This window comes from Thalia democratica, chromosome 6 (assembly GCF_965202585.1).
Source record: "Thalia democratica chromosome 6, ktThaDemo2.hap1.1, whole genome shotgun sequence".
Lineage (NCBI taxonomy): Eukaryota > Metazoa > Chordata > Thaliacea > Salpida > Salpidae > Thalia > Thalia democratica.
In genome coordinates, this window is record NC_139170.1 from 37442763 (window position 1) to 37469633 (window position 26871).

The window sequence follows — 26871 nt, forward strand, 5'->3', positions numbered from 1 at the left end:
ACAAGACTAAACTTAAGTTGTAAAAGTATTTCTGTACAAACTGCAGTTACGCTTAATGTTGAATTTTCAAACTAGTTTTAAAGTATTAGTTTCTTACAATTTTTAAGCACAGATATATTTTTACTTTTTCTTAACTTGCTTGTGCAAAATAAAAATTAGAAGGTGTAGTATATTTCAATTTTCAACCTCATATTCTGTAAGAACTTACTAATTGAGGTTATATTTCATTATAAATTGGAACTAACTAATTTGCGAGTTGAGTATTTCGGGTATCGAGTGAGTGTAGAACTGAGACTGACTCGAACTTTTCATCGTGGAAGAATGTGAAACGTTTTCGAATTTCTGCACAGAACTCTTCATCGACACCTGAGGAAAAATAAATCCTGAAGTGTCGTTTGCGCTGTACATCGAACTCGAGCTTTGATTGGTTGATGGCTTAACATCAGTCTGATCGCATTTCTTCACTGCTTGCGGCGGGCTCTTTTTTGCTTTGTAATTAGGGTTGAGGGGGTTTTCGGGATGCAGCACATTGCCCACTTTGTTCCTCAAAATCCTGCTTATGGAGGAGACGGAGGGAACATTGAACTTGTCGCAAACCGTGTCGCTGAGCAACCGGTCCCTGATCTCCCACGCGAATATGCCCGGGTCGCCCACCTTGTACTCTTTTATCTTTTCCACCACTTTCGGCGTGGTCACCCTCGGCTTGCTGCCCCCTATGGCGCCCGGCGCGATGCTTCCGGTCTCGTTGAATCTGGCCAGGATCTTGCTGACGCAACCATGCGACACCCTCAGGTTTCGGCTGATGTCGCACGGCCGCACCCCCGTCTTGTGTAGCTCGATTATTTTCACTCGCATCTGGGTTGGCAGGGGTCGGCCGTTGACGAAAACTCCCCCCAATTGATTCACTTCTCCGTAGGAGCTACCTAGAAAATTAATAATAAACTATGTGTTGAAGTTATAAAGAAAAATTAAAAAGCAGGTTATTGATATGACATAAGTTCACATTTGATAGGACTTTAGCTTTAAACTTCTTTTGTATTGTATAAACTTGTATTATTTTATATATTTATATACTTAAAATAGAAATAATTTTACTGAGTCGATTGCCAAAAGTCCCATTAAAAGTTTTAATGATCTTTCGCAAATGTAAAGTTCAAAAATAAAAGTACATATGCTTTATACAAATTTAACCTATAACTTTCAATTGTTTAGATTTTTAATTGATTAACATTTGTACACAATTACACTAAAAAAACATTATGAGCTAATCATGATTTTTTTTTGTCCAGAACGCTGTTAGTGCAAAAAAATTGTTTAATCGACAGTGAGGATTTTAATTATAGTCGCCACCACACGCAACAAGCACTTGTGTTGAAATTTTAATCCAATCAAATATTTGAGGGAAGATTTTCGTCTACACACAGGTAAGTAGTTTGTCGAGTGATTTATAAGTATGACGTATAACTGATGAAAATTTTACACGCTAAACAAACACTCGTGCTAGCAAGGGTCGTAAGTTGATAGCTTTTTTGTGTTTTTACCGATGCCTTTTAATTTATGATGTAAACAAAGCTACTTGTTTTTAATGGAAAATTTTTACCGAAGTTGGCAGATAGCCGAAAAGGAAGTTATTTGTTTTAAACGTTAATAAAGACCACCCTTAACAATGGCAGCGGTAATTAATCCGATTTGTACTTGTTTGCTTTAAGCTTTTGTTTCTTACCTACATTGTTTTCTGCTTCATTTTTTCTTATACGTTGTTTTTGTAAAGAACTTATATAGTTTGCATATGTTTAAATTTTAACTAAGTTCTTTTATGGTACTGTACACTTAACAACTTCTAAAAACTAGAAAAGCTAGCTTGCATGATAAGTGGAAAAGTGTAAATAAATTTATTGATTATACTACAAAATAAGATAAACTAAAGCTCGTGTTATGAATGTTTGATTTATATTGGCCAAAACAAAAATATGCAGCGTATCGCATTTAATGCAAGATAATTTTTATTTGCAGTCAAAAATGGCGATAACTGCTCACTTTGCGAGAATTTTTAATTCAAAAGTTTCAATCAAAAACTTCATTTATTACAAACTTCAAATTTTATTTTGCACCTGCAAGTAGCTCAAATTACCAGCAAAATTTCTTTTTATTAACTCGACACTTTTCACCTTTCAAAAGTCAGAACTCATTAGTATTGCAAAAGACGGCCATTGTTATGAAATCATCCGAAACGAATTTTTTCTTACGTCACGAATTCAACCCCCATTGAACGATTTGTCTCCCCATTTTGTGCTTCTCAAATTCGTGCACCCCAGATTGGAAATAATAGAAAACCTTTCAACACGTGAGTGTGAATAGAATTACCGAAACGACAAATAAAACAGATAAACTTTTATACAACGCAAGGTAATGTTTCTAAATAAACATTTTAAAAGACTTTGTTGAACTTCAGTTAAAAAAAAAATTATGCTTTTTACCCAAAATAAATCTTCTTTATATTACATTTTCTCAACGAGTGTTTTAATTATCAAATTAAAACTATTTCTGCAACTCGAAACTTTAAAAAGCCTAGCTTTCAGGTTTAGAGTGTTCGTTTCTTAAACGATTTTATATTTATAAGTATTATAAAAATGGTTTAACAAAAGTTCAATTATATATTTTAGTGAATAGAGACCAAAGTAAAAATATTTCTTAACTTAGATATAAACTTATTGAATATTTTATTTTCTCTCAGTATTTTAAGTAATTTCTTAAGTTAAAATTTAATTTGTTTGACTATTAGTTATCATTTTTCAACATTTTTAGTTTATTTGAGCACTGATCAGCTTATTAAGCGAAACATTTTTCGTAGAATAAACTTTTAAGTCATTGTAATTTTTTTCTCTTTTTATAAAACACAAATCTCTAACGTTTTTTAACCACAAAACGTAAAATAATTAAAAAATGTGTGGTAACTACTTTGGTCATTAAAAAAAAGTATTATCATTTTAAAACCTGGATATGACATTAAACTGTATCCTGGTGTACACTCGATAACCGAAAAGTTTTTCATAGACCAGATCTTTGGACAAAATTTTTAGGGTTTTTCTTTCGTTCAAAAAACAATTAACCGAACAAAACTCTATTATATACAATGACTATAAACAACCATACTGTTATTAATGACTGTACACTTTTGTTTTTTTTTATTTAAGACAAATCTAACAACCAGTAAGAATTTGAAGTAATTTGAAGTAATTTGAAAATTTTGGTACCAGCTTTCAAATAGTTGTTATAAAGTATTTTACATAATTACTAACTATAGTAGAACCTAAACAATTAGGCATGAGAGACATCATGTTTTGATTAGCTATGAGAGAAGAGAATTCAATATGTTGCGGTTGTGTTGGGGAATGCAGCATTTTCATACTTTTTTCTCCTGATAAATTTAGTCATTAGGTTCAGAAATTCGACTGAAGAATTTTCTATAGACAAAATAAATATCATACATTTTTGTTTATATGTTAGATTTTTAAAATGAGCTTTTAAAAATTTAGTATAATTGAAAAGATTTCCTTTTAAAAACATTTTAAAGTATGCATTAAAATTAGGTTTTTGCAAAGATATGAGAAAACAAAACTATACTATTAAAAAAAAAGTTTTAAACATTAAAGTTTCTTAGTTAAATATAACAAATTAAATTAAAATATATAGAATAAACATTTAATATTAATTAAAGTCACAAGTCTAATCTTTTTTTTTTTTTGATGACTTACTTTATAAAGATTTTCGAAGACCCTTTAAGTTCTTGGCTGCTAAAGTTATAGTATTAATGAATTTCTTATTTTGGAATGTGTGAAATTGCCTTTTTTTACTTTGTTATGTCTCTCAATTCCTTTTTTTCATGTTCGCTCAATTAGTAAAAAATAAATAAAAAGATTCGTAAAGCTTTAAACAAATTTAACTTAACAAAAATTTCAAATAAATCTATAAAGTTTTAATGCAACCGTAAAACACAAAATAAACAGCACATTAGGCAAGGTAAAGAGTTATATTAAGTGTTATGAAGTTTTTTGCCAGTGAATACAAAAACTATTCTAAACTACTTTTAATTAAACCCGGATAAATACAAAGCTAGGTGTTACTAAAAAATTTTAAAAAGTTAAAAGACATTTATATTAAGTAACTTTGTTATCGTTTATTAAATATGTTGCTCAAGGTACTAAAAAAAACTACTAACAAACACTACAGTGTTTAACAAATCAAAACAAAGTTTTAATCTAATCAAAAACTAGTTAATTATGAAAAAACATAATAATATTAAAACTAGTTTGTAACTGTTTTATTCTTTTTAAACACTTTTTAAATACATTTAACTGTTATTCTCAACTTTCTTATTTAGTCTGATTTTTGTTTTATTTTAACTAGTGATGTACCGGACCCACAATTTTGGAACCCGGATCTGGACTTTTTTTTTCAAATTATAATCCTGCCGGAACCGGATCCGGACTTTTTTTTTTAATTAGAATCCGACCGGAACCGGATCCGGACTTTTTTTCAAATTAGAATCCGGCCGGAACCGGACCCGGACTTTTTTTTCAAATTAGAGTCCGGCCGGAACCGGATCCGGACTTTTTTTTCAAATTAGAATCCGGCCAGAACCGGACCCGAACTTTTTTTTCAAATTAGAGTCCTTCCGGAACCGGATTCGGACTTTTTTTTCAAATTAGAATCCGGCCGGATCCGGATATCAGACAAAAATGGCAATATCCGGCCGGACCCGGATAGTGAGTCCGGTACATCACTAATTTTAACACAACCATTCTTTTGAAAAGTAAACTCATTAAAGCTTGCTATCTGTTTAAAGAAACTAAAGCAAAGTTTTCTACAAATTCTACGTAGGCAATTATGTAAATATTTCCATTTTCTCAAAACTTGAACTACCTTTCAGTATTAGAAACAAAAATTAATTTATATCTCAATGCACATAAAAGATTATCAAAAGGCGCCAAAAACTGCCAACACATATAACAATTATTGATTACTATTTTACCAAAATCAGGTTATTCAACTTAAACGACAAAATACTTAAAAGCTCAAATGTAGTTTTCATCAAGCTTTGAATAATCAATCAATCAAAATTTACTGATGTATAAATCGTGGCATTTTGCTTTATTTTAAAAGAATTCTAAAATATTAGATTAGTTTTTCTATTCACACACCTAATCATTATTTATCATTTGTTAGGTTTTATAAAATAAGTTTAATTTAGATAAATCGAACTTTCTAACCTAAATTAAAAACAATTAAACAAACTTTTATATGTCTTATGTGTGTTTTTGGTTTTATATTAAAAAAATTTTACAAAACTTTACTTCTGAAAATACAAAACGTTTTACCATAACATAAGTATATTCATAGTAATTTCGGAAAATCGACAAATTTAAAAACTTATTTAATTTTTATGTGTTTTTTTCTAAAATATTTTTTATTAATTTTAAATTAACAAAGTTTAATATTCAACAAAGTTTTAAGTTAACATCTCTATACTATTATTTACAAAAGATTTTAAGAAAGATTAGTAAAAATCCACTTTAATTTTGTCACTTTTTTGCTGTTCGAAATTAAAGCCTAATTTTTAGTAATTTTAAGTAGTTTTTTTTTTCATTTCTTTTACATTTAAATAAAGTTGACCATATAAGTAACTGATAATCAAAAAATTTATCATAAAAGCTGAGTGAATATCCTTTATATATTTTACGAGTTCAAAAGGTGGTCACGTTTAAATAGGTTATAATGATAAACCAAACAGAACAAAATTATTTGTACAAGAAATTAAAAGCGACAAAAAGTTTGTTAAATTACTGGTATTTAGTAATCAGTTGGAGATAAACTAATACTTTTGCAAAAAAGATCAAACTAGTTAGATGAAACGATTTCTAATCTTTATAAATGAATCAAAAGTCTCCTAACTGTAAACTACCTTCAGGTTTAAATGAAAAAAAGTGAAACTTATGTCAACATACTTGTAAATAGTGCTTCTTAACAGTTTTTATAAATAAAGATCAAAAGTTACATCAGTAGAAAATTTTTCTATGTTTACTCTAAGTTTGCTAACATATTTTGTCTTAAGTTCTATAATTAGTGTAATTAATATAATAAAAATATTTTTACGGTTTTCAATAATTTACTTTTGTATTTTGCTACTTAAATAATTTTGTTAATAAACTAATTTAATCAAATGTCTAATCGTTTTACCCTTTATACTTTATAAGAGTTTAGTGTACATTTTTTAAATCATATCAAACGGTTGGTTAAAAGTATGTATTCGTTTAAATATGGTTGATTACTCTTAAAACAAATAACTCTACTATTAAGAAAAATAAACAAACGTACAGCTTTTTGAAAATCACACGATGTATTTGATTATTAATTAATTTAAATAAATTCTTTCTCATACTTAAAAAGATTAAAAGATACAATGTAAGAAACACCTTATTTAACATTATTATTTATACAAAGATACTTTTTTAGTTTACTTTTAAGTTTTATAATTCCAACTTAAATTAATACAAACAAAAATTTAACTGCCATATATATCAAATGAGACTAAGTTATATAATAAATTCGTCAGTAAACAGTTTTCTCATTTTTTTAAAATTAAATTTAGTTCAACTGTTTTTAGTTAAATTGTTGTCATGCTTACTAACTAAATTCATTATTTATTATTAGTCAATCTTAGTAACATTACAACAAAAATATTGCAAAGTTAAACAACAAACAAAGATTCTAAACTATAGATGTTGGTTTGAATTTTAATTGTTACAAACAACAATCATTAAACTTTTTTGTATCGAAAACTTTGTTTAAGTAAAACCTTCAAGTAAAATAATTGTGTCTACATTATCACCACAAGTATATTAATGAGTTATTTTTGTTTTAGTGCTATACAAATAACTATATATTTTTATTTTATTTATACACGTTAATATTTGATTATCTCATTAATTAACGACTTAAAACTGTAAAATAAAGCTATTTAAATAAAGTTAATAGTTAGTTTACGTAATTTTAATACAGCTACACAAAATTTTAATAATAATTATTTGTGTTAAAAGAAAAACCATATTAAAGTGTTGAGGAAAGTTCTTGATTACATGCTTGCCACAGTTAATTTATTTAATAAATTATAACGTAATAAAAATTATCTTTTATAGAAATGTTTAAGTTTGTCGAATATATGAAAGTCAGTTTATAAAAACTTATTATTTAAACATACCTTTTAGCTAAGTGCTGTATATTGTTTTTTTTTTAATCTTAAAAAAATGCAGTATGGTTTCTTATTTAGTCTAATCGACAAAATTTTAAAGCTTAAATAAGTAATTAGATATATTTAGGTTATATAATTCTAAAATTTCTAATCAATTATCTATATCAATTACGTTAATAACATAAAAACTCAATTTCTTATAAAGTGTGTTAAAGCAGTAGTTTATATAAAATATCATCATAGATTTGTCAAAAATCGGTGATGTAAATACAATTAACAATATTAAAACTTCGGATATAATATATAACTCGGAAAGTACGCTTATCAATAAGTTTATTCTGCTGGAAAAAAAAACTTAAGTAATAATAAAGTAACTAGTTTTCAAAAGAAAAAATTGTTAAATTTTAATTAAAATTAAACAAGTAAAAAACTATGTTATTTTCTAATCCATGTTAGAACTTAGTCTACTTTTTTTTAACTCAAAAAATTATTAGTTAGGGTTATTAATTACAAGATATAAAAAAGTACTAATGACTCAAGTTATTTAAAAACACAATAGTAAATCACAAAAAATTGATACATCTAATATTGTTTTTATACTATCATTATTATTATTATTTTTACTATTATTATTATTATTATTATTATTATTATTATTATTATTATTATTATTATTATTATTATTATTATTATTATTATTTATTATTATTATTATTATTATTATTATTATTATTATTATTATTATTATTATTATTATTATTATTATTATTATTATTATTATTATTATTATTATTATTATTATTATTATTATTATTATTATTATTATTGTTATTATTATTATTGTTATTTTTATTATTGTTATTATTATTATTATTATTATTATTATTATTATTATTATTATTGTTATTATTATTATTATTATTATTATTATTATTATTATTATTATTATTATTATTATTATTATTATTATTATTATATATATTTATAATACATCTAATCAGTCTAAAAGTCTTAATTTTGTTAATTATAAAACTTAGTTTTTTACTTAACGTTCAGATGATCTTTTAAGAATAAATGAGTAAACTAAAGAAAAACAAATATCTTTTTATTATTGTTTTGTAATGTATATTACATTTTTCCAGTTAACTAGTTAATGTAAACAGTATATAATATAGGAAAATAAAACTGATATACATTTTTTTGATTAGTATTCTTAAAGGTCAGGCTGGCTTGAATATTTACGGAGTCAGCAAAAAATATATACTTTAATTTAATTATTAAAACTTTATTTTATAATATATTTTAAAATTTGCTTTGGTAAGATGGGTTAGGGATATGGGCATACATAAAAAAAATAACTTTTGAAAAATTGTGCTGATTGATCAAATATGCAAATCAATCTGACCTTAAAGTATATTTTCCTTTTTCTTTTTTTGAAGTTATGATACTCGAATTTTCTTAAAAGGAGGGAAACATGCTTTAACTAGAAAATACATATGTTCAATTAAAAGAAATTTTAGCAAATCACCAAAATATCTTTCTCTAACTTAATTCTCATCTAAAATGTACATCAAAGAAAGACTAAATCAATTAAAGTTTAAAGTTTAAAAATTTAAAAAAAATTGTTAGTAGTAACTTTTATTAATTGCTAAAAATTATTATTTTTTATTGATTGTCTATAAAATTAGAAAGTTCAGAAATATTTATAAGAATCAAATGTTTTTATAATTCATTAACATCTATTCGAGATAAAATAACCATGTATTGCATGAGCGAATACTTAAATGTGTTTAAAGTAGCATAAGTCATGGACAACTGTTTATTTAATCTTTAAAACAAAAGTTTAAATATTTTTCATGTTAGTTTTCTCATCATACAAAGAAAAAAACATATTAGGGGCACGGCAAAGATAAAAACTATTATTTACTTTGCATTTTTATGTAAAATTAGCTTATTAAAATCTGTATTATAAGACAAACAATCAGATTTATAAAAATAAAAATTCAGACGAAAAAGGTTTAGTTAAAAAAAATGACTGTAATATTGTTGAGATGACATTTTACTTGTTAAGATTCTATTTATACTCCTTAATTGTTTTAATTTTCGTATTTTCGTACAAGTTTATTAAAAACAGTGAACATTTTCCGAACAAATGAAGGATATACTTTAGCTGTATACTTAACAAAAAGTCTAAGCAAAGGTAGTTAAATGATAAAATCACATACGGTCTAACAAAATGACTAATAATAGAAAAAAACTTTTATTTTCAAAATAAAGCTGACAACTTTCTTGTACACAACATTTTATTCAAACTTCGAAAAAATAAAAAATAAAATGCAAACTGTAAAAGTTTTATTAAATATTTAATTAGACCAATAAGGCATTTCAAGTAGTTATAACAACGTTTAAATGCTTTTAAAAATTGTAAAATGTACTCTCTGTATATTTTAGTTAAATTACAGTTGATTTTCACTTGAAAATTATTTTAGCAAAATATGTGACGGATATTGTATTTTATAATAAATATAAATTATTGTATAATAATAGATATATATATTAATATAAAACATTATGAAATTAACTAAATTCTTTGTTAGAAGCTCAACGTAAATATATGCTTAAAAACTATATACAAACTTGCAAAAACTTTGCTTGTACAATTCTAGAAATAATTTTTTTTTAAAGTAAAACAGTTGCTAAAACTAGAAATTTAAAATATTTGAACGATGTTTAAAATGATATGGTATTTTTTAAGTGTTGTTTTTAACAACTGAAATTAACATAATTTGCTAAGTTTGTATTAAATATGTTTTTTAAAAAAAAGTTAAAAAAAATATGTAAACTGATATTTATCAAAGAAATCTTACTAATGCATCACTTACAAAGAATAACATCATTGTAACTTTATTAATTCTTTTCCCACGCAAAACGTACAGGTACTATCTATTAATCTTTTGACTCATATAGATTTGTATGTTTATATCAAAACTACAAGATAAATTTTAACTGATATAATACAAAGTAAATATTTCAGGAGCAAGTAAGTCTATTGTGAATCAATAAGCGTGTTAAATTGATAAGATTCACATTTTATGATCTAGAATCAAATACTTTGTCGTTTTGTATAAAAAAATTACTTTACAAACACTAAAAACTAGTTTTAGAATTATTTTAGCGTTAGTAGGGTTTGCTATGATTAAACTTTTTTTTTAAGTTAAAATACAAACTGTTTTGTATTATCAGTTTAAACTACTTTAACTTAAACATACTATTTGATTTTTAAAGCATCCTGAAATACTTGTTAAGAAAACTAACGAAAGTAGTATACATTTAAAATTTCACAAAAAAAAAAGTTTTTAATAATGTTAGTCGGTAAGAATCCTCTTTGACAAATGTTTAGTTCATGTTTTAAATATAAAAACTTTATAAGTTTTATTTTTTAACAGTCAGTAAAAAGCTTTATATAAGAATTATTTTTCTTAACTATTAACTAACTATTTTCTAAAAATATAAATTGATCAAGTCTATATTTTTTAATTATTCAACCACTTTTCAAAAAAAATTTTGGTGTGAAATTGAGTTAAGTTACTCGGAAGTAATAGTTGATGTTAGTAAAACAAAAGTTACGAATGATTTAAATTGTTGTTTATGTTAAATAACAACTCTAATCACTAACCAGTTGCTACTTAAACTTAAAATGTTTTACCTTGTATTCGTAAACGTTAAAAACTTAACTGAACGTACCTTAGCTAGTTATAGATTACATTCTTAAACTGTAAGATATTACCTGAATCTGACTGTTTTGTCGGTTCAATTATGCTAACTAAACGAAACGTTTATTATGACTTTAAAATCAATATTCTTAATATATTTTGCATATTTTCTACACATTGTTAACTGTGTACCTTCAAAAGTCAATAATGGAGTAGTCTGAACGCTATTTTCATGTACAGTAAAATCATACTCAATATGTTGTTAAAAATTAAAGCAAGACAAAACTTGTATAAAATTATTATGTTAATTTGTGTTTAGTTGATTTTCTACAACTGTTATAATTAAAATACAAGCTAATTCTTTTCTTGACGGGTCCGACAAAGGCTTGCCGACTTCTGAATTATTTTGCTTGTGAATTTGTTCAATATATAGGTAAAAGAATCTATTATTTCAGTTAATCAAGAAAGTAATGAAAAAATTTTAGATTGAAGAACACAAACCATTGTGAAAACTATAAAGTTACAATATTTATGAAGTTAGTTTCTATTGAAATTGCGTTTTAAAGTCGGTATGTTTCGATAAACATACATAAGATTACGTGTTTTTAGGTATTTTACATAACTGATGTGTTTTTTATTTACACATTACAAATGAGATAATAGTCGAAGCAATGATAAATCACGTATGCAGTACTTGTATTATTAAGTTTAGCAAAAATTTTAGCTAACCATGGTTTCTACTATTATGATTGAGTATTGCTATAATTGAAAATCAGAACTTGTGAAATCAATCGAAAATTTATTATTGAAGTATTTCCGATTATTAACTATTTAAAAACATTTTAATACAACACTTGAGAGAAAACAATATTGTGTTAACAGAACTAAGAGCTTTTATACATACTTTATCTACATTAAATGTCATTGTATTGATTTAGATATATAAAAAAAATTAAAATAAAATAAAAAAAACTTAATAGTTTTTTTATTAATGAAGAAGCTAACAGAAATAGCCTAGAACACAATATAAATATTTCGAAAGGTTTATGAACAGAAAGGTATAATATTCTTTAATGAAAAATTACAAACATATGTATCAACAAATTTGCAAAAAATTAATGAACATTTTTAACCTAAAGAATCAAAATTTGTACCTACAGGAAACTTGTTTTCTTCAATAAGCTTTTAAAAATTAAAATTAGAAGTAAAATGCGGATTGTAGGTTTTCCATTTTTAATAAAGTTTTAAATAACATGCTCATAAAAACATTATTTTAAATTTATTTGTTATTAAAATAAACTAATTTATTAGATATTTATTCAATGTAATAATTACAAAAGTATAACTTATAACCGGCCAACTAAAAAGTCTATTAATTATATAAATTAAAACAAGATAAAACGAAAGAGATCTAGTCTATTCAAGATAAAAATAAATGATTGATAAAAACTTATCGATTAGAAAACGTTAAAAACGATTATTATTTTCAAATTCAATAAAATTTTCAACAAATAACTGTTCAAAAACAAGATGATTGTTTTTTTAGTTGTGCTTTTTTTATGAAATTTTATTCCGCTAATTACCAAAAAAATCTTTTGAATTTATGACATATTTCAAACTTATTGTTACATTACCAAATGTTTTTTTAATAAAAACTTTTGATTTCTGATAAAAATTAATAAAGCTGCGCACATATTTAAAAAGATAAAAAAATAATTAGTCTTACGAGATTATATAAACAATTAATAAAAAGATAAAATAATACCTTGATTTACTCTTTTTTAAGTTTATTAAAATAAGTTAAACAAAAAAAAAAGTAAAACTTTAGCCTTATCACGTTTTTTTTCACTAATGTTTTATTAACATAAGTTCAAAATGTCAAATTTTAGGGAAACAAATTAGAGATTTGCCACAAGTATTGTGTACCGCCTTTAAACGTAAATTTTGTTTTCTTTTAGCGGGCTTTTAACTTGTTTAACGAAGATAAAACACTGATTTATCTGACTAGTTGGGTTTTTTGGCAAGAACATCAGTTTACAGAAAACCAGTGAATCAATAACCTTTTTGTAGTTTTTAATTATTAAGGGCAGGATTTTTGGCGCAGATTAGCTATTAGATTACATTTATCATAGATAATTTTGTCTTTAGTAGTACTTTTCATTCAAGTAAATTTTATAGATAATAAAAAAATTAAACGCTTTTTTTCTTTCTTTTTTGAGTAAGTTAATGTATTTATTTTGCTGATACTAAAAAAATATCAAGTCAAATTATAATAAGAGATTAAGTCTTTCGACGTCGATAAAAATTTTATTAATTTTTAGTTATCTTTATTAACAAATATTTTTTAAGTAAATTAAACATGTATAAGAAAATTTTTATTAAGTTTTATTAACTAAAGTAAAACTATCTTTTTGTTTATATTTATTAGAGCATACGGCTATTATTAATTAGTAAACAAATAGTATTTACCCAAAGCTAATTTTAAATAAAACAACAATAATCAAAACTATATACAGTATAAATCTTTAGCAAGTCATTAGAAAAAATTATAATTTTATTCGCTATTAAAGTTGTACTATTATATTTTCTTAAAAACACGTTTCATTTTTTTCATTTCTAATTTTGTTAAAAATAAAATACATTTGAAAAGCTTATGACAATGAAGTTTATTTAATATTATTATTTTTTTTTTATAAACTAATTGAATGACACTCTTTTTAATACTTTTATTTTTCCGTTTCTCGTCTAAGGTATTTTTTCCTAATTTTATGATAATTGGTGCGGATATGGTATATTAAATTTAAATATAAACAAATTGTATTCTTAAATGTTTTTAAATTTAAAGGCTACAATCATATTCATTTTAATTCGTTAAAATTAATACGGATTCAAGATTATCAATTTTAGCTTTTAGAAAAATATAAAGTATATACTTCCTTTGTTGTAAAAGCTACTAGATTAACTTTCAACATATCTTTTTAAACTAAATAATGAGTTACTATCCTATTATTTGAAATCTAATATTCCAACAAAGTTCAATGTTGTTATATTTGAGATAAGTTAATTTTAATACTGTTTAAAAACGGTATTAAGCATAGCTATAAACACTATTAGGTAATATTACTCTAAATACCAATAAAAGATTATTTGTGCTATATTGTATTTTAAGTTAGATGATAAACAATTTAAAGAATAATCACAGTAGAAGAATTAAAGTATTTTTTTATAAGCTTGTCTTAACCTAATATGCAATTTGTAAACTTTAAATACTTGAGTTTAAAGATAGGTACAAATCATTTAAGAATTTGAACAAAATACTTTAGATAGGTTTTAGTCAATCATATTTCAACAAACTATTCTTAGTTTTATTTTTGTAAATATTATTAAGATTTATTCGTAGTCAAATGACTTGATTCTGTAAGATTTTAAATTTACTTTGAAACAAAAACTGTTAATGACAAAACTTGAAAAAAAAACAACAAATTACTACTAAACTAAGACTAAATTACAAAAAAAAACAAGCATTAATAGAAGCACATTCTTACAAAAATCAGAATAACCACGCTTTGTATTTTGATATGTTTTGATTTATTATAGACTTGGGGTAAGCTTAATAACAATTATTTTAAATCTTTTAAACACTTTGCCATTCAACTTGAGTTTTGTGTCTATAGTAAACATCTAATCAATTATGTTTATTTATTTTGTAAAACAGGCGCCAATCCTTAATCTTTTATTTGCTTTCAGGTGTAAATCAATCTTAACTTAAACTAATTTTCGAAATTATCATAGTTAAAATTTTTAAGTCTACTTCTACTGGTTCAATGTTCCTGTAATATTTTCATGTTTAGTTTTCAGTTAAGTTTAAAATATTTCATTTTAGAAAAATACTTAGTCACTTAATTTTAAATATAAAAAACTTATCTAAAATCAACTTTTTAAGATAATTTTTCAAAGACAAAGTTATTAAGGTATTTGTTTTTATAATATATAAATTAAGAAAACGAAAATTTTGAAAAATCACAAGAGTTGTTTCTCAAACTACGGACAACTATACAAAAGTTTTTTATGCCTTGTTTTGTAATTTTATTTTAATATTTACTGTTAATTATACAAATTGTTTAATTTTGCTTTGTAATTTTCAAAAAAATTCATCATAAAAATGCATAAAACCGAATAAATCATACCATATTTTATGTTATTTAATTTACTTTTTTTTTTATTGAGTTTATAGGAGATATTTGTTAATACTAAAAATAATTTGTTATTAAATTATTTAAAACTTAAAAACATGAATAGAAAATATTTTATAGTTAACGTTTTTAAATAAATTGGTCACCAGTTTTAAAACTTAATAATTTCGAATTATCTATATTGTTTTCTTAAGTGTTTAAAGTAGTAGAACATTAGTCTACAAAACACAATAATTCTATGTTTAACAACTCTTTTTTTTAAATTTTTGAAACTGTTCAACTTTCAGTACAAAATTGAAAAAAAAAAACAAGTAGTTTAAATACTTTTAATTTTGTTATTAAAAAGATGCATGTATTTTCAAAATTATAATAATAAATAACAGCATTTCGTTTGAAAAATAGAAAGATGGACAGCACTGAAGTTTTTAAGTTAAGTTACAAAATAAAAGCGCTATTTATTAAAGTAGGCTTTTATTACAATAATTATTATCTTATGAATAGTAGTTTTTTAACTTTAATTAAAGTCCTTCAATAGATACATTATAGCGCAAAAACTACTACATATCATTTTTTATATTTTATGCTGCGTAATTTTAGTTTGATATTTAAAAACGAGGGTACAAAAAGAAACATTTATTTTACAAATAAATCTAAAAAGTCACGTTCACATTTCAGTGCTGCTACTTCTATATAATAGCTTGTGTTGAAAGACGTATAAATTTGTATCAAGTTATACAAAAGACCAAGTCTCATAAATTGTACGTAATTTATTCTTCACCACATCGAGTAGAATTATTCATTTTTAATAAATGAGATGTATATCATTGAAAAACTATTAAAGTAGTTGTATGTTTTGCACGCAATGTTCAACTTCAAATATTTCTTTAATTAAAATATTACAATTTTTTGTCTTTGAGCGAAACTTAGTTTGTAAAATAAATTCTTGTAAGAATAAGTTCTTTTTTTTTTGTTTTAGTTGTATCTACAGCATACTGAAAAATAAGTTTTGAAAACAGAGTAGTATAAATAAATATATGCTTTTAAGTAAATACAGCCAGTACGAAATAGTGTTCTTCTAAGCTATATTTTAATTACTAACAAAAGTTAATCAATTGTCTAATCGCTTATTGAAAAATAGGTAATCATTGTGACTTTTGACTGCTTAAAACTTTGTTTCTTAATTCTTATAAAATACACTATTTTGTGACATATGTTTCTCACAACTACTAAATAAACATTACAACAAGACCTTATTTCTTCTTGTTTGTTATTTTTAGTCGTCAAAAGAGCCATATGTATTTTTCACAAAGAAATTTATTTTGTCAATTAAAAATCAATCCTCACTAAATTATACCACACACATAATATTATTATATATTCATAAATTACCACACTAAATAAATAATCTATCTTATGTTGTTTGTCTGTGTGTGTTTTTTTTTTTTTTTTTGAAATCTTGTATATTTAGGAAGTTAGATTAGGAAAAAAAAAGATTAATTTAGAATCGTTTACTTTTCTTTCTAATTACTAAAACTAGTAAAACTCAATGTAACACTCTTGTTTTGATAGTTTTGTTTATCATTTTAAATTAAAAAAATTTTTATTCAAGAATACTTTGTAAAACATTTAGAGCTAACTTAGGTAAGTGTTTCCTTTTGTACATTATTTGAAAATTATTTTAAATTTAACTAATTTTACCTTGCTATAATTTTAATATGTTATTAAAACAAAGTATGTTATTAAAAAGCTAGTTATTAAAACTAAGAAGACTGTAAAAAAATTCTTTGAAATAACGTAATACATATAAATTTTGTATCGTCGAGAATTTTATAATACTTAAGTTAGTAAAAAATATATGTGCATAAATACGTTGAAAAATGCTTACTTATATGTCAACACTATAAAAAAAAATTATATTAGCTTTTATAATATTAGAAATTTAACAAGTGCACTAAAATTCAAAACAAAAGTATGTCTAGGTTTTACCAACTTAATTTTCAAGTTTTCTAATTTTTTGTTCATATTTATGACGTAGTAACTAACACTAAATGGTGATAACAGACTTGTTTAAATTAGATCCTGTATACCAACAGTGTATCAAAAAAATTACTAGTATGCAAAACTGTTTTTTTGTTAAAACTTCAATAGATTGATTTACTAGGAAATACCATAATTTTCTATTTCAACATATTCAAGTGAAAATTTTATGATAGTTTAACATATTTTCACTAAATTTTTATAATGGTATCAAAAATTAAAAATAAAGATTATTTTTTGAATTTAGCTAAAATTTCAACACTTTACCAAATAAAGTCAAGGTAGATATAAACAAAAACTGAATATACTTACTAAAAAAGTTATGAAAATTCTATTTTTATTAATAATAACAATAATAACAATTATTTCAATAGTTGGTTTCAATATATGTACCTAAAAGCTGTCATCATATAATAAAACATATATACATCTTAAATCGTTTTAACTATTAATAAACTAAAACTTCAAACTTAAAATTTAAAATATATTTTGTATAAATACTAGTTATTTTTTGCTTTTAAACTAAATCAGTTTATTAATTTTTATTTATCCAAACATTAAATAAGTAAAAGCCATGAAAAGTTTTGTTTTTAATTTTAATAAACTAGTTATTAATAGTTAAGTTTTGAATAGTTTTTTTTTAGAGAGACGACTATCAATAAAGAGAAAGTAAAACCTATTTAACATAAAACTTTATTATATGCTTTTTTTGAGTATCTTTTTTTTCACATTTAGCTTATCAGTTAATTTTATTTATCTTTAGATTTATTTCAAGACCATTGCTTAAAGACAATGAATAAATAAGTTTACTTATTTCAATAGAAACTGCATATATCGATCATATTTACTCAAGATTGGCGCCATAATTATTTGCATAAGAAAATACACCGTAAATAACTTGCTTAATTATTTTATTAAGTTTAAATCTTTATTAAGGTTGTATATAACCTTTTAAGTAAAATAACGAAGCACTATGTGACATTGAATTTTTATAAATCGTTTAAAAATGACAATTTTTTATAGTATTTTGTAGTAATTAAACTACGAGTAAAAACTTATTCCAGTAAATAAAGTATGAGTTAACTTAGTATTGAACAAATCAAACTATGAAAGTTTTCAGAAACTTTAATTATTTACGATTTTATAACTAATTATTTTTATTTGAAAATGTTATTAATTGATTGTTTTAGAATTAAAACAAATAAAACTTTTCTTATAGAACATTTGTCATATTACGATTTGAAAATTATTCATTTTATTATTTACTTATTTAACCTCAACTACTTATTCAGTGTAAAGAAGAATATAATAAGCCGGTATGTAAAAAAAAATCTAAAGAAAAAAACCTACTTTGTTTTTATAGTTAAAAAGTTGTCAAAACTAATTTTGGTTTAAACCTTTATACATTGTTCTTATAATGTACTTAACATTCTTCTTTAATAATAGTAAATTTATGTTATTTAACTTTAACATGAGTATTGGTTGTTTCGATGTTAATAGTTAGTATAAATTTTGGTTTTTGATTTAAAGTAAATAATGGATTAAACAAATTAAAAAACTTCACAACTTTGACATACCTTATCCTAAATGTTTATTGAAGTTTAAGAAAGTTTTGTTGCTTCAAAAAATGTAAATTACTTTAATAACTTTAATTAAATTGTCCAGCTTATACTATGAATTTTAATTTGTACAAAATATGTATTATACCTGTATAAATTAATTCAAATATCTATTTACATTAAATTGCTACAACTTTTAGTAAATTAGAATAAACGCTAAAGAATTGTATTTTATAAAGTTATCAAACTTTACTAAACTACACTTCTAAATAACTAAATAATAACTTTGGCTAGATTTTCATGAAAAAAGTATTAAGAATAATTTTAAATAACATAAATTATGTATTTGCTATGTTTTTATTTTTTGAATACAAATAAAGAGATCTCCATTACTAGAAGAGAAATAGTACATTTATTTTTATATATAACTAAACTTGCATAATAAAGTCTTGAAAGAAGATATATAAATTACGCAAAGATAAATGTTGCGAATATAGTTTAATTTTTCTAACTATTTAGTTTCAAAAGGTAACTATTACTAGTTTTGTAAGAATTTAAAACTGATACTTTTTTGTTTTCATTAAAACAACTAAAGTAATGACTATATTTTTTGTTTTTTTTTTTAATTTAGTTAAAGTATATTAGAGTTAAAGATAGTCTATACAAATCCATCAATATTTGTATTTTAAAAAAACACAAAATCCTTTGATAATTGCATGCTACTTGCAAACGTATAAATATAAGAGTCAAGGTCCATTTGATTTATTTTTAAGTATTTTATGCAAATGAATATGAATTAGTTCAAGTTCAAACAAAAATATACTTATACAAAAATGTTTTTTACTAACGTAGAAAAAATTCATTTAGTATAAAATCAGTGAAACTTTTTTTTTCACTGCAAAAAATTATAATACACTGTTTATTAAAGTATAAATGCTTAGTATTGGTTTTTATCTAAAGATAAAAAAAACTTTACTACTACTTTGATGTTGCTTAATTTAAAGTTAAAATATTTTTTACTCTTCGTTTAAAACTAGGAAGTTTTAAAAAATTAACTGTAGTAGAAGTATATGTATACAAATAATACCAGCTAATTTTTTTTTTTTTATAATTTGCCTGAGTAGCTTTTAACTTATAAATTTATCTTCAACGTCATAAAATAATGAAATCATCTGCAGTAAATTTATTTTCATAACACATTTATTTTTTAGAAGTTTTTATCTTTTAATTTCTAATAAAAGTTTTTCTTAATCGTCATAAAAGCAGATTATGTATATCATTATAACAAATTTCTAAAGATTTCTTAAATGCAATAAAGTATTACATAGTAAAACCGACGGTTTCAAGTTATTTCAACGCAAAAAAATGGTAATAATCGTACAGGTTACTGTTTTATATAAATTTTATGTACATTATGTTATGATTTTTTTTGTGTTTTCTAACTTAGTTTTCTTCTATCCTTCAACAAATAATTCATGTCATCAAAATTAAATTGAACTGAGTTTTTTTATTTTACAGCCAAGGCTAACCAATGTACTAAGAGTTTATCTGAAACTAGTAAGAGAAGTATAAAACAAAGGTAGTCTAATATTTTACTTACTATACATTGGCTACAACTTTTATAAACTTTAAATGTTATAAACTGTAAAATTTAACTAGAATTAATTTTAGGCTAAATTAATATTATGGTATACAATATGTGAACGTAACAAAAAAAAACATGTTTATTAAAACTGTATACAATAGCGACAAAAAACAATTATCAATAAAAGTGCAATAGAAACTTAAACCGATCATTAAACAGCAGTTTACAAAGTATTTAAATTTTAAACAAATAACTAAAACAAGAGTATACTTTTGTTAATGCAGCTAAATATTAAAATGAAGCAAGTTCTTTTCGACTGAACTAACAACTATGCATTTACCAAAATTAATTAACTTGCAGCATCAGTGATAAAAAATTTATTTAGAAAAAGTGCGGCAGATAATCATTGCTTATTTTTCTAAACTAAAGATGCAGCTTTTTACTAAAACTTTTAAAAGTCTATAAATGCTTAAATACAACTACTTTGAAATATACGATGGCGATAAAGGAAGAAAAAAAGTATTTAGAATGTAGTAAAAATTCTTGCTACCAACATAACAAAATAAAATGTGAATATAGTTACAAAAAGCTTAAATAACTTACTTTTTATACTTTGCATAGTTATACATATATAAAATTTCAATATCTTAAATGTTAATGTTTTTTAAGCTTAAGAAAAAACCGTTCAAGGCTTCTTAATAAAAAATTGAACAAATTATACTTTGACCGTCTAAGTAAGATGTTATGTTATGAAAAGTAATTAAAGTAAAACTTTTTTAGCATTTATTAATCATTATCTTTTAAGCTTTTAGTTTGATACTTTTGCTTTACCCTATCTCGCTTTGTTTTATTTTGTCTCAATGTGTTTTATGATTGCTGCTCAACTAGATTTTGTTGAACTAAAATCTGTGATGGACTCTTTCCATTGTTGCTGTTAGATTCCAAAACAGTCAATCCTAATAGTAAATACACAAATAATTTTTTGTAACTTTCTAAGATTTTAAATATACTTTGTTTGTTTTTGTTAATGAATTAAAACCAAGTTTAATAAAACCCAACTTTTTTGTTACAAAACTGACTTAATTTTGTTGTAAAAAAAGTTTCTATTTCTAATGTTAAGATACATTAAACAACTTTTTCAAACTAACTCTGTTGGCTGTTCTGACTTTCAGAAAAGTCGTAAGCAGACTCCATCGAATTGAACGATTGTACGGATGAATGGGGACTCCTAGTGGCAGAAGTATCTGGCAATCCCGTTTAAATTACGGGATACATATCAGTACTGTAATAAGAAGAACCGTACTGCTGCATCTGTGGGTGCTGGATGTAGCTGCTAGGTGGCGCCAGAGGTGGTTGATGGTGAAAATTGTGAGCATCGTAAACTGATTGGTTGTAGCAGGAATTTGATGGCTGCACTGAAGTAAAAGCTGATGATGCTTGAGTTGGCGACCCCTGTAAAAAATAGATTAAAAAGTCTTAAAAATTTAGTTTTGAGTATAAAACAAACTGTTAAGTGAAAAAGAACTTTAATTATAAGTAAATACATTTGTTGTCTTCCATAAATATTGAATTGACAAGACAAGTATCTTTTAGTTAAGTAAATTTACACACTTTTTCGCTTGATGATTTTATAGCTGTCAACTGTTTATTCACTGAAGATTTCGCATTGGAATTACAAGATGTAAGATCTGGTGCAAGTCCGTAATAAGCTGTTTTCCATTCTTCCTCGATTTTCGGAGCAAAATATAACGCGTTGTTCAGTTGGTGATTGTACCCGTTAATAGGTGTTGTGTATTCTTAAAAAACAGTTACAATTATTTTTATACAGCTAACTCTAAATTTGTACTGATAATCGTAATTTAATTTATCACGAAATAAGTGTAGTGAGTTATAACACCGAAAAGTTGGTAAATAAGAACATAACTAAACTTAAGTTGTAAAAGTATTTCTGTACAAACTGCAGTTACGCTTAATATTGAAAATTAAAACTAGTTTTAAAGTATAAGTTTCTTACAACTTTTAGGCACAGATATATTATTACTTTTTCTTAATTTGCTTGTGCAAAATAAAAATTAGAAGGCGTAGTATTTGAAATTTTTAACCTCATTATATATAACATTACTAATTGAGGTTTTATTTTATTATAAATTGGAACTAACTAACTTGCGAGTTGAGTATTTCAGGTATCGAGTGAGTGTAGAACTGAGACTGACTCGAACTTTTCATCGTGGAAGAATGTGAAACGTTTTCGAATTTCTGCACAGAACTCTTCATCGACACCTGGGGAAAAATAAATCCTGAAGTGTCGTTTGCGCTGTACATCGAACTCGAGCTTTGATTGGTTGAACTCGTTAAATCTAGCCAGGATCTTGCTAACGCAGCCATGCGACACCCTCAGGTTTCGGCTGATGTCGCACGGCCGCACTCCCGTCTTGTGCAGTTCGATTATTTTCACTCGAATCTGGGTGGGCAGGGGTCGGCCGTTGATGAAAACTCCCCCCAATTGATTCACTTCCCCGTAGGAGTTACCTAGTAAATTATTAATAAATTATTTGTTGAAGTTATGAAGAAAAAATTAAAAAGCAGGTTATACATATGACATAAGTTTACATTTGATAGGACTTTAGCTTTAAACTTCTTTTGTATTGTATAAACTTGAATTATTTTATGTATTTATATACTTAAAATAGAAATAATTTTACTGAGTCGATTACCAAAAGCCCCATAAAAAATTTTAATGATCTTTCTCAAATGTAAAGTTCAAAAATAAAAGTACATATGCTTTATACAAATTTAACCTATAACTTTCAATTGTTTAGATTTTTAATTGATTAACATTTGTACACAAATTACACTAAAAAAAAACATTATGAATTCATCATGATTTTTTTTGTCCAGAACGCCGTTAGTGCAAAATAGTTGTGTAATCGACAGTGAGGATTTTAATTATAATCGCCACCACATGCAACAAGCACTTGTGTTGAAATTTTAATCCAATCGAATATATGAGGGAAGATTTTCGTCTACACACAGGTAAGTAGTTGTCGAGTGATGTATAAGTATGACGTAAAACTAATGAAAGTTTTACACGCTAAACAAACACTAGTGCTAACAAGGGTCGTAAGTTGATATCTTTTCTATGTATTTACCGCTCATTTTAATTTAAGATGCAAACAAAGCTATTTGTATTTATTGCTTTCTTAATGAATGTTTTTAAAAAGTTATTAAACTTTATTTTAAATATAATTGCTGCTTTTTACCGATAATAAATCTTTTTTTTTTTGCAACTTCTGAGTGTATGATTTTGTTATATTTTTGAAACTATCCCTACTACTTATCTCTTTAAAAATCCTAGCTTTTAGGTTCGTAGTTTTCATTTCACTAAACAACTTCTAGATAGTTAGACTTTTTCAAAATGGTTCAATAAAATTATAGACATAAAACATAGTGAGAACAGGTTTTGGTAAAAACCTTACTAAACTTTCATGTTAAAGTAAATTATTTAACGTATTAAATATTTTATTTTCTCTAAAAACTCGAATTATTTGCTTAAGTAACAACCTAATTTCCATAATTTTTAGTTATACTTTTTCAACTTTTAGTTTATCTTTAACAACGATTAGATTTCTAAGCAAAACATTGGTTGCAGAATAAACTTTTGAAAAATTTGTAGTACATTTTCTGTCATTTTATAAAGCATGAATCTCTGTTTTTTTTTTTTTTTGAATAACCAAACGTTAAATAGTTAGATAAAAAGTTATTGTATTCAAAACCGTCATTAAAAATGTGTTCTGATCTTAAAACCAAACAAAGCTCTTAATATAATCAATGACTTAAAACAATCACACTGTTATTAATGATCACACATGTTTGCTTACTCTAAGTTTAATAATAAATCTAAAAAGACTTTATTAAAGTGAACTAATTTTTAAAAAAATCACTAGCTTTCTAACTAGTTGATGAATAATATTTTATACAATTACTAACTATTGTAGAACCTAAATGATTCGGCATGATAGACATTATATTTTGATTAGAAATAGGAGAAGTAAATCCAATTTGTTGTGGTTGTGTTGGTGATTGTAGCATTTGAGACTTTTATCTCCTGATAAATTTAGTCTTTAGGTTCAAAATTTCGAATGAAGAATTTTCTCTATACGAAATAAATATCATAAAATTTTTGTTTATATGTTAGCTATTAAAAATTTTATTATAATTGCAAAATCTTCTTTGAAAAATTATCTTAAAGTATATATTAAAGTTTTATAAAACGCATTAAGCTCGTCGTAAGGGTTTCTTTAAAAAAAATATAACTATTAAAAACAAAGTTTTAAACTTAAAAGTATCATAGTTAGATAGAACTAATTAAACTAGATATATAGAATAAGAAATTAGCACTAACTAAGTTTACAAATCTATTTATTTTAACTTATTATATTAAGACTTCTGGATACCTTTCTAGTTCAAGGCTGCTAAAGTTATAGTATTAATGAATTTCTTTATTTGGAATTTGTGAAATTGCGTTTTTTTTTACTTTGTTATGTCTCTCAATTTTTTTTTTCTTGTTCGCTCAATTGATAAAGTAATAAAAAAGAATCGAAAAACTTTATACAGATTTAACTTAAATGAATTAAAAAAAAAATTTAAACTTTTAATGCAACCATAAAACAGGTAATATATAGCACATTGAGCAAAATAAGTATTTGCAATAAGTATAATAAAGTTGTTTGCCAGTAAATACAAAAACTATTCAAAACTATTTTTAATTAAACCCTGATAAATACAAAGCTAGGTGTTACTAAAAAAGTTTAAAAAGATAATAGACATTATTATTAACTAACTTTGTTATCTCTTATTAAGTATATTGCTCAAGATACTATTAAAAATAAACACTATAGTGTTTAACAAATCGAAACAAAGTTTTAATCTAATTAAAAACTAGTTGATTATGAAAAGCATGATAATAATAAAACTAGTTTGTAACTGTACTTTGATTTTTTGAACACTTTTTAAAATTATTTAACTGTTATCCTCAACTTACTCATGTAGCCTGATTTTAGTTTTTATTTTAACACAACCTTACTTTTAAAAACTAAATTCAAAAAACTTTCTGACTGTTTAAGCAAACTTAAGCAAAGTTCTCTACAAACTCTACGTAGGCAATTATGTAAATATTTCCATTCTCAGAACTTGAACTAGCTTTTAGTATTAAAAGTAAAGATTAATTTATATCTCAATGTAAATAAAAGATTATCAAAAGGCGCCAAAACTGCCAAACACATGAAAAATAATTGATTACAATTTTACCACAATCAGGTTATTCAATTTAAATAGAGTAATACTTAAAAGCTCAAATGTAGTTTTTATTAGGCTTTAAACAAGCTATCAATCAAAATTTACTGACATATATTTCTTGGCATTTTGTATCATTTTTAAAAAACTTTAAAATATTAGATAAGTTTTCTATTCACACACCTATTCATTATTTATAACATGGTGGCTTTTATAAATTAAAAAAAAAATTAAAATTGACCGTTTTTTCTTAACCTTAACTTTTTTTAAGTAAATAAACTTTAATATGTTTTATGTACGGTTTTGATTATAAAATTTTACACTTAAATGTTAATGTTTTTTTTAACACGAACTTCTGAAAATACAAAACGTTTTACCATAACCAAAGTATTTTCATAGTAATTTCGGAAAATCGACAAATTTAAAAACTTATTTAATTTTTTTTTGTTTTTTCTAAAATATCTTTATTAGTTTTAAATTTTAAAACCTTAATATTTAACATGTTTTAAGTAAACACCTTTGTTTCATTATTCTAAAAAGATTTTAAGAAGGATAAATAAAAATCCACTTTAATTTTGTCTTTTTTTATGCTGTTTGACATTAAAGCCTAACTTTTAGTAATTTTAAGTACCCTTAATTTTTTTTTTTTTACATTTGAATAAAGTTGACCATATAAGTAACTGATAATCATAAAGTTTATCATAAAAGCTGAGCGAATATCCTTTATATATTTTACGAGTTCAAAAGAAGGTCACGTTTAAATAGGTTATAATGATAAACTAAAACGAAATAAGATTATTTGTACAAGAAATTAAAAGCGACAAAAAGTTTTTTGAACTACTGTTATTTAGTAATCAGTTGAAGATAAACTAATACTCTTGCAAAAAAATCAAACTAGTTAGATGAAACGATTTCTAATCTTTATAAGTGAATCAAAAGTCTCCTAACTGTAAACTACCTTCAGGTTTAAATGAAAAAAGTGAAATTTATGTCAACATACTTGTAAATAGTGCTTCTTAACAGTTTTTATAAATAAAGATCAAAAGTTACATCAGTAGAAAATTTTTCTATGTTTACTCTAAGTTTGCTAACATATTTTGTCTTAAGTTCTATAATTAGTGTAATTAATATAAAAAAATAATTTTACGGTTTTCAATAATTTAGTTTTGTATTTTGCTACTTAAATAGTTTTGTTAATAAACTAATTTAATCTAAATGTCTAATCGTTTCACCCTTTATACTT

The 26871-nt window shown here is 24.1% G+C and overlaps 1 protein-coding gene across 1 annotated transcript; it reads right to left on the reverse strand.

Annotated features, from left to right (window-relative positions):
* Positions 1-240: 240 nt before the first annotated feature.
* Positions 241-23492, reverse strand: LOC145839035 (uncharacterized). Its single transcript, XM_082946649.1, has 7 exons — positions 23450-23492; positions 22699-22865; positions 22496-22616; positions 21948-22132; positions 21635-21788; positions 21485-21580; positions 241-923 (listed from the first exon to the last, which is right to left on the reverse strand). Exons 1-7 carry the CDS (start codon positions 23490-23492, stop codon positions 241-243), a joined length of 1449 nt encoding a protein of 482 aa, XP_082802775.1.
* Positions 23493-26871: the final 3379 nt, after the last annotated feature.

Bases quoted from the DNA above. Each gene is read 5' to 3' on its own strand.
- LOC145839035 (XM_082946649.1), bottom strand. From the start codon at position 23,492: ATGAGCGGTAAATACATAGAAAAGATATCAACTTACGACCCTT. The intron at 21,789-21,947 runs GTGTGTAAATTT...TATTTTTTACAG, and splicing joins TAAAATCATCAAGCGAAAAA to GGGTCGCCAACTCAAGCATC. The intron at 21,581-21,634 runs GTTCTTCTTATT...CGGGATTGCCAG, and splicing joins CCCACAGATGCAGCAGTACG to ATACTTCTGCCACTAGGAGT.